Genomic DNA, 15,909 nt, shown 5'->3' on the forward strand with positions numbered 1-15,909 from the left:
TACATACCGACACTAGTCTTCCGGGATTAGCAGTGCAGACATACATACCCTCATGCGAAACACGCCGACCGCTCGTTTTAGGAGGCCTTTCTATGTCTGTGCCACTTGCTAGCTTGGTTTCCCTAGCTGGAGATGTTTGGGTTCGAGTTAACAGTCAGTAATGCTTCTAGGAACTAGAGTTGGTGGTGACTACTAGAGTTTTTAAACAGAAATATACCAAATTGCTACAGTCTCTGTAATTTTTGAAATCGGATGCTGAGATTCCAGTGACCCTAGCTACTCACAAATCGTTTCTGTTGAATGCTAAGCATGGTTGATATCTTAAACCGTTGTGCTGAAGCTTGCGATGACTGTGAGCTTGTCTTAGAGGAGCCTTTTGTTCAAGACATGGATACATTTGATCAGTGTGGAAAAGTCTGCTTATAGACATGTATTTTTAAATGCATTGTATATACCGTCAGCCCGGCTCACCGAAGCCGTCTTCCTCCCTCGCCTCCCACAAGCCTGCGCCTCGCCACGCGTCCTTTCCTGCGCTCAGGCATTACGACTCCAAACGAATTCCATGCCAGTTCTTGTAAATCAGAGCAAATCTTTTTCTAAGTGAAAGGTGGGATTTTTTTTTAACATCTGGAACAGTTTGCAGTTTTGATACACTCTGTCAGCACTCTCATAAATCTTTCTCCTGTTTTTTCACAGACACTGTCGAAATTTAACAGCTCTGTAAAGGATATTAATATTCTACCAAAACAAAACGCATTTATATTCTCGGTTTACAATTTACCAACTGAAAATATGCCCGCTACAAAAGGGCTGTACTGAGGGCTATTTATAAAGGTAACTTTTCTACTTTACACCCTCTGCTATTATCTTAAAGGCTCAAAACCCATGAATTTTACAGGCATCTTGATTTACCTGATTTCAGCCAAAATTCCTGGGGGGTTTATTCAGCCATCCAGGACCTTCTGCATCATTTCAAAAATTCCGAATCAGAAGAGACAATTCCAGCAGCTGTTTGTAAGGCCGAGCCCAGCCGCGCCGTGCGTGCAGCAGCAGTGCCGTGCGGGAGGGCAGGGGCAGGCAGGGCGGGCAGGGGCGGGCAGGGCGGGCAGGGGCAGGCAGGGGCTGCCCGTCTGCGGCCGGGTGGTGACTCTGGCTCGCTGTTGGGCTCGCAGCAGGGTGAGCCCCGCGTGTGAGCATCCTTTGAGGCACTGGCTGTTACCCCTCCCTTATTGCACACCGGGTTGGTTGTTTTGCAAAAACCCCATATGTATATTTTCCGAACCACTACCAATTCTAATGTAAATACACATTACTCCATGCCTATAGGGGAAAATGGGGGTAGAATTCTATGAATCATGAGGAATCCTATAAAGGAAATTTGTAGATCTTTTATAAATATCAAACTCTACCTTTTGAAATTATTTTTTTCTTTAATGATTCCTTGAGGAAAAAAGGCTGCTAGAAGCTGAAGCTGATGTCCCGCCTGCCGGGCAGCGGCCGGCCGGGTGTCCTCGCCCCGTGATTAAATTGCGTGCTGGGGATGTGAGCTGTGAGTCCGTGGTCTCGGGTACTGACCTGGGCTGGAGACAACAAAACCAAACCCAGAAAAACTGCAAATTGTGCCAGATTGCCGAGAGGGTTTATGAGAGACTCTGCATCAGACGAAGCCCAGGGAAGCCTCGCACGTGGGCTGGTTTCTGGTGAGGGTTCTCGTAACTCCAGCACAGGTTTCAGAAGACGTCTCGCCATCCTCTGCAGACCAGAGTTGATGGTCAGAGCATGTACGTTACTGCAACTTTCAAACCTGTTGCTGCAGAATTAGTATTACTTCAGTGGTGAATGTTTTTAATTTCCATACCTTCAGCTCCGAAGCCGCTCCCAGGGTCTGTCCAGGATGCTGCTGTAAGGTCCCGCGCCGAGGGGCACCCACGCAGGGGCTGCTGTGGGGGCAGTTACATCTTTTCTGTTTGGCGCTTCTGTGTGTGTGCTGGGGTGACACTTCTGCATGGAGCAGGCGTTGCTGAACCGCCGAGCGAGCGGGCGGCCTCGGACGGGGCCCGCGGGGGAGCCGGGCCAGCACGCGGCCGAGCTCCGCTGTGCCGCAGGCGGCTGCGGGGCGCCTTCGGGATCTGCAGGGTTAAGATCCATGCTCCAGGGAGAGCTTAGCAAAGGCTGGGTCCTGTTTGCGGGACTCGTACCTTGAGGGTTTCTGACACTGTCCATTCTGCTACTTGCCAAACTCTTATTTCAAGGTTTATTTCCAGATGACCTGTTTCTTCTTTGGAGAAATGTAAGATGGGATATGCCTGGCCCTCCACAGACATTGAGATTTGTATGAACTCTTCCAAGGAAGGGCAGAGTGACAGTGGTTGACTCACTGCGTGCTGTAATTTGATGATTTAATCTTCACTATTGGATGGGGAAAGCTGTGCTTCAGGAAGATGCTCAGAGCTGAGAGGCTTCAGGAGAGCCCCGCCAGTCAGTCCCCGGGTGCTCTGATGCACGGATAAAGCCCAGTAAGACGATACCTGAGCGCGCTGCCGGCGCCGTGCACCCACTGTGTGCTGGGGGACGAGGGGACAGTGTGAGCCAGCAGCGGGGGAGGCAGGAGAAGGACGCTGTGGGGGACAGAGGGGGCATCTCAGCCTGCAGCTAGAGAGGAGAGAAAAATCCCCCGGGGCTTGCGGGGTGCACCCTGACCGCTCGCCTGCGTCTGGAGGGGGTTTGGCTGCAAGTCCGGTGTCCCACGCTGAGCAGCCTGGCTGCGGTGGGGCGGGCAGTGGGGTCCAGCGGTGGCAGGGCGGGACCCAGAGCCCTGCACCTCCCCAGGTGAGGCAGGAGGAGGGACCGAGGAGGCAGGACACATCCCACCCGCGAAGGATGGCAACTCTTTCTCCCGGGCTGGATTACACCTGAACGCTGCAGGTAAGTGGGGTTCAGGCTCCTCAGGTGGTTCCCGTGGGGCAGGATGGATTAGACAGTCCCCCCCGGGGCTCTGTTGGCCCCTTTGCTGCAGGTCGGCGGCTGCAGCTGGGGCTGCGGCGGCTGCCCCGGGTGGCAGAACCTGCACGGCTCCTGCTCCAGCCGGGGGCTGGTCGGCAGCGTGGGCTTTGCCCAGGAGACGACGTGCTGTGTGAAGAAGACACGGGGCAGGAGGGCGGAGGCTCCTGGAGGCGAAGAAACAACCGCTTGCATTTACCCACTGGCTAAGGATTTCTTTCCCAACATTGGTATTTGGGAATACGCCAGGGTACCTTGGTGTAGGAGCAGATTCCCATTCCTGTCTGCGGGGACGTTAGGGCTGCAAATGCCGGTGCTCCCTGGGCGTGCCCTGGTCTTTCACCTGGACATTTTGCCAAAGAAAAGGAGAGAGGACTGCGGCTCTTTGTCCGTGTTCCCAAAGCACAGCCCAGCTTGAGCTGGGGAGGCTGCCGGGTGCCCGCAGCGGTGGAGCGCTGCTGGAGAGCTTGCGTGGCACGTGGGGACGGTGGAGGAGCGAAGGGAGCGGAGGAGAGCCTGGGCAGGGACCCGCCTGAAGTCAGGGGCAGAGCCGGGCTGGCTGCTTGGGCTCGCCTGAGGAATTGCCTGCTCCTGGCGGTCTGCAGGGCTCTGCTGAGGGCGGCGAGGCTGTGGGCAGGCGAGGGGGCATTGGAAACCCTGATCCGCTCCAACGCTACTGTCCTGCGGCTGCACATGGCTGTTTGGGATACAGCTGGTCCCGACCCAGCCATTGCAGAGCAGTTCAAGGCGAGTCTGTGCCAGGGCTGTCAGCGGCTGCACGGCCCAAACGAAGCGGCTCCCCAGCCAGCGCGTGCGAGGGGACTGCCCCAGAGCGACGCCATTTGCACGTGGCAGGGGGGACCTGCTGCGGCTGCTCTTGTCTGCCCTGGCTGGACGTCTGAGCAGCCTTCTCTTGATAAGGGAGCCATCACCAAAGGAGTTACTGATCCGTTTAATCCATTTAATAAATAAATGCGAGTTTGCATAGTGGCCAACCCATATACGTAGTCTCAAAGATGGGAGGATGAGCGAGCGCTCTGGGCAGTAGATATGCTCTGATAATTGTTAATCCCAGGAGCTCTAACACAAGTGAAGAACTAGGGTGGTTTCTAGCGCAGAGTGCAAGGACTTAGCTGTTCAAAAGGTAGGGCTACATCTGGAGGGTGGAAATAACTCATACTAACAAGTGCTGCAGCTTCTCTGCTTTTGCAGAAGCAGGTGAGCCTGCAACAGCAAAAGAAGCAACAAGCATCTTGCTCCGTGCATGGAAGTGTCATCCAAGCTGTTTATTTCTGATCACGTTCAAAGTGGCAATTAAAACAAGGAGAAAAAAAAAAAGAAAATGTTTATTGTTGAACAGTTTGTGTTTGTGAATTTGGTTTCACCTGCAAGTATTTGATGACTTTTCTACATCCTAGACTACCTGCTGTGTGTTGTCAAAAGATTCTCATAAAGACCTCCTTTTAGATGGGCATATACTCTTTATTCTATTTGCTGCATGTATGAAAAAATAAAATATATAATTTTAAAGAAACCCTGAGAGCTTCATTTCCTTTGCCCGCGAGACTCCGGTGGCGTGCGGGGCGAGAGCCGGCGGGCTGGGCATGCCATGGGATCCCCGGCATGCGTGGTCACCTGCGTGGTCACCTGCGTGGTCACGCGGAGGGGCCCCGCCGAGCCCTGTCACAGCAGCAAACGCTGAAATGTTGCAGCTTTTCTGTAAAAAGGATGCGTATCTGCACAGCTAGAGAATATTGGCCAATGGAGCCTGCCTGAGGGCAGGGCCAGGACTGGGGACCTGCAGCTGTGGCGGCGCTTAAAGATACCATATAGACCAAGGGGGAGGGAAGGTGTTGGTTGTTTGGATCTTCAGTTAATTGCTAATTAAGATGAGTTAATTAACACTATTGCAGATGCTCTTCCCACCACCCCGTGAGCACTGGTTCCCAGTCCCTATGACAGGCAGGGCCGAGCTGGCTGTGCCGGGGGGGTTGGGTGCCGGGCAGACCCCTGTGCACGGCCCGGCCCTGCCGCGGCAGTGAGGGCAGGGGAGCCGCAGGGCCGGGGCTCTGCGAACCCCCCGCGTCGGCACGAGCTCCTGAGGCTGCGAGGGCTTTCCTGGCCGAGCGCGCCGTTACGCAGCTTTCTGCTCGCTTGCACAGAAAGCTGCACGGCGCAGACCCGCTTTTCGCCATCGAGGAAACTTGCTTTTTTAGGAAATGCCCTAGTGAAAGCTGGTGAGCATGTTGGGAAGGGCATTTCCTTCTCCCTTTGGGGACTTCAGCGAGGCCTTCAGCAAGAAGATGTCCTCATCTCTCCCATCTGGCTGGTGGTCACTGGGGACTACCCCGATTCACGTGGGGGTGGGAAAACTGCAGGGCTTGACCGGCCGCGCACTGCCCATGTACCCCCGGCATCTCCCCTCCAGGCTGGAGGGTCCTGGCCCGTCCCCTGCTGCCGGCACCGCTGCTGCTCCCCTACAGCCCCCGGCCGCGGGGCAGGGCGAGCTGCAGGATGGGGAGGTCTGCGGGACTGTGCCAGGAAGGTCTCCCGCAGCCCCGGCGCGGGGTTTCGGGGTGGCCGGCCGAGCCCCCCTCCAGCTTTGCTGGCGTGCCCATTCCCAGCATGTCGGAAATGCTTCTGAGCTTCAGTTATCCTGGCTTGTGTAAGTGAAACATTTGGTTTTGTGACACTTTCCTTAATTATGGGAGCTAATGACAAAACCATTGTGACAAATGACTCAGCTTTTGATAGTGAAGTTAATTAATTCTGAAGTTAGAGTCTCCATCGGAGTATCTGGAAAAACCCGATTAAGTCGTCTGCTTACCCAGTGTAACACGGGCAGCAAAAACCCAAGTCCCTACAACATGCCAGGTAAAATCCTCCCCACCGCTGCGAGGGGATGATCCGCTCGGAGCGAGGAGAACGAAGGCAGACACCAGCACAGCGTTTGCCTCCTGAGCCATCCCTCCATCCATCAAAGGCATCAGGAGGAACACAGCCTCATTAATGTTTGAATGAGTGACCAGAAGCAGCTTTGCGTTAGACTCTGACCTTCAAAAGCCGTCTCCCTGAAGCCATCTTTCATCTCTTTCATTTGCATTACAATCCTGTTTGCCTCATTATTTGTTATCCAGTTCTTCTTCAAAGAATTTAAATCAAATCAATTAAATTGTGGTGGGTCGGAGCAGCAGCAAACCTTTTATGGTGGCTCAGCATGGTCTGGCTGGACTCAGACGACAAAATATCTTTTAATCTCCTGCTATTTGTTCTTTTATTACTTCTGTGGTACCACAGCCTCATAGAATGCCTTTGATAATCTTCCTCCTTTCCCACCCATCCCACGCAGACATGCTCCATGTAGAGGCTGGTCTTTGTACGACCTTGGGGAAGGGATTCCCTCGGCTTCCCTCCCGCAGCCCGGGATGGGGATCGGGATGTCCCCGGCAGGGCTGCTGAGATGGGGAGCTGCTGAACTGCACACAGCACCCCGTACCCTCGGAGCCGGCACGGAGCAGCGGGGGGAACCCTGTGGCACTGGCGTGACGTTTGCTGTCCCCTGTCATCCTCTTCCCTCTCCTGGACTTTTTTTTGTCTACCCAGGGTATCGGTACGGAGGAAATGCAGTGGTGGGGCACGCCGGTGTGTGCAGCTGGTGCGCGCCAAAGCAGAAGCGTGGGCAAAGTGAGGTGGACTTTAGCAAGCAGCTGCTGTAAGCACATTCACCCGGGTCTCCCGAGAGGCTGCGTGCTGCTTGCTAGCCCATGCGTGGCCATTCCTGCACTCCCTTTGCACCTTCCCAGAGTAAAGAGGCTTAATAAGAATGGGTTTCTATTTCTCTCCCCGGCTATTTTTATTGCTACTAAACTGTTGGAATTCCAGCAGGGAGCTGCAGAGCTGGTAGGCAACCACACAAGCTCGCACCGAGTGAGCCAGCACTTGGGCTGGTGGCACGCGTGGCATTGCTCACTCGTGTCACATCTAGGAGAACCTCCCTGAACTCGGCAGCACATCACGTAAGAACACACCAGCTGCACCACTGGAGTCCTGTTAGAGCCAGTAGGTTGCAACCAGCATTTCCAATGCATGTGCAGATATAAATAATCCCCTCGTAGGAGTGTGGACGGCAAAGGCTCTGGAGTCCTTATCCCCTTGCAGCCCCTGGGAGCAGGGAAATGAAGTGAAGACTAGGCAAGGCTGGAGCTCAGCATCTCACTGCATTGCTAATGACCTAAACCCGCCTTGTATCAGAGCCTCTCTTCCTTCAAGGAAAAAACCTAATCCAGCTAGGGATTATTTCTGACTACTTACTTTCTGTCACTTTGCCAATTTAAATGCAGCAGAGCTTTCATCGCTGGATTTGGAAGGACAAAGCCTAACAGATCTCGGTTTAGGACATTTTTGCCTGCAAGGACAACTTTTTTTTTGCACAAGTTGTACAATCTTTGCAGCATGAGCTGGTTTCTGTTACTTGTTTCCACTTTGCCGAATTCAGAAGGGTCCAGACTTGGGAGCAGGTAGGTGATGATGGATATGACAGTGAAGAGCAAGGGGTGACCAGAGCCGGAGCTGGAGGAGCCCAGGCTGCACAGGGCAGGGTGCCAGGCTGTGACCAGAGCACACTGCCCTCGGGAGTCTGAGCTGCAAAGCGGGATGGCAAGGTCCCCAAACTCTTGTTGGCTGCAAATCTTCGTGAACCCCCTGGTGTCCCCTGGGGCGGCTGCTCTGGGCAGAGCTCCAGGCTCACTCCTGGGACTGGCTACTCCACTCAACGAGTGGTAAGAGGGGTGCAGGGCTTGGCGAGGGGTGCCCTACCACCAACACCTACAAGGGCCAACATGATCCGACATGGACTTTGATTCCGTTTGAGCTTGCTTTGTTAAAAGCCTAGGAAACGGTACATGTGCACTCTGCACACACCTACACACACTATGTTAAAATAACACAATTAAGGCTGCAAAATCCCCCACTCGGAATGCAATTTGCAGCCCCTTCGCCGTAGGTGTGAGATATCTTTGCTGCCTCCTCCCCGGGATGCCTGCCTCTGCGCAGGATGGGGGCCGGGCAGGGTGCTGGTGTCAGGCTCTGCCCCACGCGCTGCAGGAGCTGGGTGACAGGCAGTGGGAGCAGTGGGGGTGGCAGGACGAAGGAGCGTAATGCCATGGCTGAGGCAGCTGTTCCGGAGAAGCACGGTCTCTCCCTGCACCTTGCCCCGAGCTACCTTCATGGTACCCACCAGATCCCTCAGGAACAGCGTCCCGGCGCAGCCGAGCGCAGGGCTCGTGTCGGCGTCCAGCCTGAGACGCCAAGGTGTGACCTGCAACCGTCGTGTGCCACTGCCAACGCCAGTCACAGAAACTGGGCAACTACAACCCTTCCTCAAAAAATATACAGAAAAAAGCCCTGTGATTCAGCGTGGGTAGATGCTTCTGACCACAATCCCTGAGTCTCCATCCTCACTCTCATCAGAGAGTCGGCCCCCAGCCCACTGGGCACTGCGGCTCTGGGTGGAAATGCTGGAAAAGCAGGAACTGGTGTTGTGCAGCCGGGAGAGCCTGGGCAGACCTGCCTCCGCCTCCAGCCCGAGCTCGGAGCAGAGGCGGTGATGAGGCAAAGGGCCGGTAACGAAGCGGGGGAATAAACCAGGGTGATCCACAGCTGGGCAGCCAGTAAGACGGGCGCACTGCGGCTGGCAGGGTGCTGGGGAAGAAGTACTGTGGCGTTGCAATCAGCATGCCCTGCCTAATGGGTATGCACCAAGAAGGTGATTTAAGGTTGAGGAGGCTACTTAATTTTCACACTTCTTAATTTCTCAGTACCTGAGTTTTTGGTAACCTTCATAATTTCCCGTTTGCATTTTGGGAGTAAATAACTAGTGTTTACATGTGAGTGCATACAAATGAGAACTGTGGAAGTACACACTATCAGGTAAACCATATGCTTTCCTGTCTCACCCGTAGCCCTTAAAAGACTATTAATTTAAGAGGTGGGTATATTATAGGGCTTATTTGAAAGGTCGCATGAGTCATAAGCTCATCCAACTGGCTGCAAAAATGTTTGAGAGAGGTGAGGAGACAGCAGAGAGGCGCAGAGAGACAGAGGGTTTTAGCTGGTGGCAAACAATTACGGAGCGTGATGTGAAAAACACCCCAAGGTACAGGGCCTCTTTGCCGGCACCCGCCTTGGTCTGGGTCTGTCACGGCGCTCGGGCGGCTGACAAGGGCTGGTCTCCCCGGGGCAGGCGGTGCCCGCGGGCCCTGCCCGGCCGGCTCCGTGTCGGCGTGGGCAGGTGCTGTGCCCCCCCGGGCTCCGCGGCAGCACGGCGCTGTGTCGGTGCGCGGCCCCGAGCCCCCCGCAGCCAGCCGCCGCTCGGCTCCCGGTGCCGGGGCAGCAGCTCAGTGCCGGGGCGGACCGCGCTCCAGGGCTCCCGGTGGAGGCCGGGGAGCCGAGCTGCCCCGCAGCGGGGGGCTGGGGGCGGGTGCCTGCCCCGCACCCCCGGGCTGTGCCGGCATCCCAGGCTGGTCTCCCCCGCGCGGTCCCGGTCCCCGTCCCGTTCCGGTCCCGGTGCCGGTCCCCGTCCTCGCCCGGTCCCAGTCCCCGCCCCGGGTCAGTCCCCGCCCGGCCCCGGCACCCCGGGGTGGGCTCCCCGTCCCGCCCCCCGCCCCGCTGCCCCCGCCGCCGGCCGGGCGGGGGGCGGTTTCCAGGCGCGGCCCCCCGCGGCCCGCCCCCCACTGCCCCCCGCCCCCGCCGCCCCCCGCCGATGCCTTGGCCGGGCGGCGCGGGGGAGGCGCCGGGAGAGGCGCCGCGCTCCCGCCGAGGGCGCACGGCGGAGCCGCTCCGCTCCGCTCCGCGCCGCCGCTGGGGCCATGCCGGCCGGGCGCCCGGGGGCTCGGCGGGCCCGCGCAGCGCCGCCGCGGGGGCCCGGCTCGCCGCGGGCCGCGGGGGCATGAGGCGCCGAGCGCGGAGCGCGGCGGCGGGCGGCGGCGCCGGCCCTTCCCCTGCGAGCCGCCGCCGTAGGATGAAGCAGCATGAGGATGTGTGACAGAGGCGTCCAGATGCTCATCACCACGGTGGGAGCCTTCGCAGCCTTCAGCCTGATGACCATCGCCGTGGGCACCGACTACTGGCTCTACTCGCGCGGCGTGTGCAGGACTAAGTCCACGAGCGACAACGACACGAGCCGCAAGAACGAGGAGGTGATGACCCACTCGGGGCTCTGGAGGACGTGCTGCCTGGAAGGTACCGGCCGCCCCGCCGCGCCCCCCGGCCCCGGCCCCGCGGGGGGCCCTGCCCAAAAGTTCGGGGGAGGGCAGGGGCATCCCGGGACCCCCCACCCCAGAGCCGGGCCCCCGGCGGGCCCCGGCGTCCGCGGCCGGCGAGCGGAGCATCCCTCCCGGCCGGGCTGCTGAGCCCCGGCTGCCGCCCTCCCCTCCCCGGGCTCGGAGACGGCGCTTGGCGTGCCACCGCCGCGGGCGGGGGGGAAACTTCGCGGGTGGCTCCTGCACGCAGGACGCGGGGTCCGGGTGGAGCCGGGCCGCGGGGTGCTGGGGTCCCCCGTGCCCGGGGACCGGCGCCGTCCGTGGGCAGCCGCGCTGGGCACCCTCCCGGCAGCGCCGTGCGTGTGCCTGCTCCCGGGGAGACGGGGAGCTTCAGGCTGAGAGGCCACAGGTCCCTCTCCCGGCCCCAGGGCTGCTTTAACGTGAACCGCTCAGCGAGCAAAGCCCCTCAGCCTCTCCCCCTCTGCGAGGCTCCGCAGGCACCGTGTTCCTGTGACGGGGAAACCCGTCGCACCCGGCATTTTGGTAGCCAGTCCCTCCCATCAGTGCCAGCCCTTCCCCGCTGAACAGCGGAGGGGAGCGGGGCAAGGTGTGCTGCTGCTGCCCCACCGCAGCTTGTCCCTCCTCCGTCCCTTGGGGACTGCGCCCCACGGCCTGCCTGGGCTGCCCCACGGCCGGGCTGCTCCGCCACGGCTGCCCCACGGCCGGGCTCCCGCCTGTCCGGCCTCACCGCTTCGCCCCGTTGCTTTGCTCCTGCAGCAGCGCCCGGCTGGAGAGGCCACGGCAGCTGCTGCCCTCCTGCAGCGCCGGCCACGCTTTGGGGACAGCTTTGACCCAAAGCTACTGGTTGAGATTTGTAGGAGCAACAGTAGGCTGTGCTTAAACATGAGCTTGAACGGAGCCAGGTGCTGGTACCTGCGCAGCAAAAAGTGGCTGGTGGAATCACACTGGGCTGTAACTTTTAAAATTAGCAGCAGCAATTGGTGTCCTCTGTATTCGGGGGGACCTGCCCCACTGTCCTGCGGGGCCCCGGGGCTGTCGGGCTCCCCCAGCCCGGAAGCAAAACCTCTGACGGTGGGGGCAAGCGAGCTGCGGCGGCCGAGCTGCTCCCTCCACATTGGAAAGTTCTCGGTGAGTCACGGCCGTGGATGCAGAAATACCCTGTCTGTTCCTGGTGCTCAGTCCTAAACCCAGGGAAGTCAGTCGGAGCTTTGTTATTGATTCAAGGAGGGTTTGGATCATGCTCTAATTCCATAATAAATAATTTGAGATAATCTGTCTCCCCTCTTGGGCTGAGGGAGCCGAGGAGGCAGCAGCCAGGGCTGTGAAAGATGGGATCACTGGAGGCATGAGTAATTTCCAAAATTCTTGTTTTTGCTGGCTGTATTTTTTTTCAGCGAATGTTTTATGTTTCCCTCACTGCGATAAATCACTGCTTTGGAAGGAGCCAGTGAGGCCCTGGCCTCCTGGGCACAGCACACTCAGGAAAGGGCTTAACAGTGCCATGCCAGAGCTCGGAGCTGAATCACAGCCCATCGCCCTGAGCCTGGGCGCGGGGCAGGGAGCAGCGGGGCAGGTGCTCGCCGTGGGGCTCATCACTCCCCGCTGCACATTCTCCCCCCGGGCCGGTGCTCCGACAGCTGCCGGGGCCGGAGCTGGAGCAGGGCGGCTCTGCACAGTGCCGTGCCAGTGCTGCTCGGCCGTGCCCGTGGCACAACCAAGGCCTCGCGCTGGGCACAGGCTCTGTCATCCCTTGCATGTGCGTGAGAGCGCGGGTGGGCAATGGGGGCTGCAGGGGGCACACGGCACCGAGTCGGCGGCCGGGCGGGGAGCGTCCCAGCCCGTGCTCAGGGTGAGCACGTGGGGCTGCGATGGTGCTGGGGGGACGCGGCAGTGCTGCTTGTCACCCTCCTGAATTTTGCTGGAGAAATGGGCTGGTGTCTCACAGGCTGTTAACTGATGCAATGCTGGGAAGGGAAAACTTCCCCCAGCCGAGCTGCGCAGAGCTCACGCACGTTCCCGCGCAGAGGAAAGATAGTGCCGCAGCGGGGGCTGAGTCCCCTGGAGCCGAGGATCGGTGCTGCGGCCGCTCGGCTGCTCTCTCCACCTGCGCACCCTGCACCGGGGGAGCGCTGGGTGCTGAGCCCCTGCACCCAGTACTTCTACGTGCAGCAGGTCCTGTCTGATTCCCGCTGGCAGGGCCTCGCTGTGTCTCTAATTTCTGTGCGCTCATTGTCTTTGGCTTGAAAAACGGACAAGGGTTGCACTTTTATCACCCTGTGTTAGGAATGAACATGGTCAGTTGAAAGGACCAGTTCTCCCGTGGTGCAGAAGATGTTTTTAGCACTGAGCAGTGCTCTCTGCCCGTCAGGAAGCGTCTTGGCCTTGAACTTTCCTCCACTAACAGGGGTTTAATGTATGTAACAACGGAGGAGTTAAGTGGCGAGCTCCAGTCGCTCGTCTGCCTGAGTGTGCGTGGCAGATTATTAAAATGACCGACGTGAGCACTGGGTGCACGCTCCGTCGCAGATGCTCTTTAAATCCATGTCAGTCACACTCGCGCAGCGCCTGCGTGGGAGCCGCTCGCACCACGTGAGCGTCAAAAGCCCATAGGCGAGAGCGGATAAATCTTGAATGAAGCCGCCGCAGACCTATGTAGAGACACCCACGCTGGAAAACACAAATTAGCGGTTGGCTCAATATCTGGAGCCCGGGCAGGCGTTCCCAGACTGCTGTGCTGGGATAGCCTCTGTTTTAAATGGCAGCGTTTGGATTCTAATTATCACTTTTACAATATGCGAATACTTAGTAGGTGTCGTCTTGTACTTCCTGCTCAAACGTGACCAGCGTTTCTCGGTGTGGGTCTCCCGTGGCTGTTTATCATCAGTTGTTTTCCTCTGTGACTTCCTTGTTAATAGAAATGGTAGGGAAACGCACGGCACTGCAGGGGGAAAGCTGGAGTTGAGAAATAGCTGCTTAGGCTTGTGTTGGTTTTAGGCAAGTAAAAGAACTTTGGTTTTCATCAAACTTAATTAAATTCAGCATCGTTAAATGCAGGGAGCCTCCTTGTCCTCCCTGGTGCGTGGTATAGATTGGGTTGGCTCCATGGCATCATGCGGAGCTGAAACAGACCGAAGTAGCAGGAGAATTTGGCCAAGGCTGCTTGAAATACTGTATTTTAAGGCAATGTGGTACTTCTTTCCTCCTTCATTTCCCTCATCAGAATAAAGTGCTCCATCATTTCTGGAGGACCACGAGCGTTGCTGTGCCTGCCTCCCTCCCGGAGGGTGCGCAGCTGGGGTAGGATGCGGGGCGGTTTGCAGAGGACACGTCTGCCTGCGGCTGTGCGAGGATGCGGGCGCCCAGAACCGTTCCTCAGCCGAGCTGTCCCGCTCGGACCTGTCCCGGCCCCCCCCTCCAGCGTCCCCCCAGCAGCATCCACGCAGCCTTCGCCAGGCCGGTCATTCCTCCCTGCCAAACCTGGAGAGCTTTGCTTGGGTTTTGGCCTTTTTTGGGGGATCCTGTCTAGATTAAAACCTAATATTGCGAATATTGTCAGCTGACCCCTGCAGCCCCAGGACCCTGCCGAGCCATTTCTGCACCTGACCTGCAACTCCTGCTTGGCTCCTCTGCCTTTTGGGTGGCACTCCCGGAGGCGTCAGCCGAGGGTGAATCTGCCGTGCCCCTAGGCCAGCTGTTGCACGGGAAAAGAAATGAACCCCTCAAACTTCCTTTGAACATAAGAAATAATCTCTGCCGTTTGCCGCTTTTACCCACAATTATTTTGTGTTTTCTTTAATACTCTTGATAAAGACATCGTTGCAGCTCCACACTATTCTGGTAACAGGCGATCCCGTGTAGAAATATCCCATCGGCTGACAATGTACGATCTCTGCAATCTGCCTCCCAGTCCCTTTAATAAAGCACTGTTGATTCTGCATAATACTGGTCTTTTACTTTTTTCCGGAGCGCTAAATCAAATACTCTGTGGAACTCTAAATGTATTATATTACTGATTTCCTTTATCAACCAAATTTGTAACCACGTCAAGAAAAATTTATGAAGTTTGATAGATCTATTTTCCACGAGGCTGTTTGACATTTATCTCATCCCCTGGTTCCTCCCTGCCCCTTCCCACCTCAGCTAAACCAGGCGATGCTGGGGACGCAGCTCCTACCATTGCCCATCGCCATCGCTCGTGGCACAGTCTGATTAAACATTAAACCAGCTTTCCTGTCTTCTAGAAATTCAACAGAATGCCAAGATATATTAAAATCCATTTTAGATCTTCAGAAAACTTCTCAGCCTGTTCTCTGAACGCTCTTGGGAGAAAGTTCTCTAGTCCTACCAATTTCATGTTTACACTTAATAGTTGCTGTTTGGCATCCTCCCTAACTCCTGGCGGAATAGAGGAGCCGATTTGTCTCCAAGTACGGAACAGAAGTATCTGATGAATAAATAATTGTGTGTCACTTCTGCTTCATGACTGACAGTTGCACCGTCATGATCTGGTAGTGATTTACATCGGTGGTAAAGCTCCTTTCTTCTAACCTGACTAAAGAATTCCTCCTTGTTTTGCTTAAACCTTTCAGTTGCAGATTTATTTTAACTGATCCCATTAGCTTCTCTTATCAGCCTCGCGCGTGTCCTAACTGTTACTGCCCTGAGTTTTAATTTTTTAATTGCAATTTTCAGTTCCTCCTTCAGCAGGCCTGACAGAAGCGTGGGGCGCCAGGGAAGCGCTCTGCCCTTGCTCCTGAGCAGCAATCGTGCTTCTGCATTTACATTTTTCCCCCAATTGCTTTTGTCCGTGGTTGCTTTTGGCTCTGCTGAGCTGAGCTGGTTCGTACTGAAGGCGTTAAATTGGGCTGAAGCAGCTGCCCCTGGACAGCCACCAGCTCTTCCCCTGCTTTCAGCTGCTCTTAGTCCTTCTGAGTGAGGCCAAGCAGAGAATTTCCCCAAGGTGACAGCAATATTGTTTCTGTTAGAAAGTTATTATCTTTAATTTTTAAAAGCGCCAAGCAAATGTCCCTGAGATTGCAATCATCCATGATAGAGCACTTTTTCTCGCTACTCATTACAGGGTAGGTATTTAAGGAGCTGCTCATCCTGTTCCTCTGTCTGGTTGGTGTCTGTAATAGATTCTCATCAACAACCCGTCTTGCAATTGAACACTTCTCCACGGCGCGCTTGGTCCAGCTCCGCGGTGCTGCCAGCGGCGCCAGCGCTGGTGGTGGTGTCTCTGCTGCGGCTGCCGAGCTCTCCGCACGCAGCCACGCCGACCTCCCCGGAGGCAGTGCCAGCATGGACCCCGCGGCGGAGCCACCGCACGTGGCTCTGTCCCGGGGATGCTCGCCGGCTCCGGCACCACAGCCAGGAGAGCCCTGGGGTGGCAGTGGCCGTGCGGATGGGGACCATCGGCGTGGGCTGGGGGTGATGGAGGGGGAGACAGGACAGGTCTGTAACAGCGTGGGAGGTTGGGGGCGGTGAATGGGGAATGGTTATTTGCTCTTCATTATACGAGAGCTGGGAGGCATCGAGTTAACCTGTGTGATGGAAAGCAGACGATGGGCACATCTAAGATAATAGCCATGGGTGAGGGTGAAGAGGGACCAGTTACTCATTTGAGAAT

At 56.9% G+C, this 15,909-nt stretch overlaps 1 protein-coding gene across 1 annotated transcript in view; it reads left to right on the plus strand.

The window, feature by feature from the left end:
- Nucleotides 1-9,940: 9,940 nt before the first annotated feature.
- The window catches only part of CACNG3 (calcium voltage-gated channel auxiliary subunit gamma 3), a 33,083-nt gene continuing 27,114 nt past the window's right edge, over nucleotides 9,941-15,909 (plus strand). The window contains exon 1 of the mRNA XM_075164893.1: nucleotides 9,941-10,239. Coding sequence (XP_075020994.1) covers nucleotides 10,029-10,239 — 211 coding nt within the window. The 5' untranslated portion in view covers nucleotides 9,941-10,028. The remainder of the gene's footprint in view (nucleotides 10,240-15,909) is intronic.

The sequence above is a fragment of the Calonectris borealis genome, chromosome 16 (assembly GCF_964195595.1).
Source record: "Calonectris borealis chromosome 16, bCalBor7.hap1.2, whole genome shotgun sequence".
Taxonomy (NCBI): Eukaryota; Metazoa; Chordata; class Aves; order Procellariiformes; family Procellariidae; genus Calonectris; species Calonectris borealis.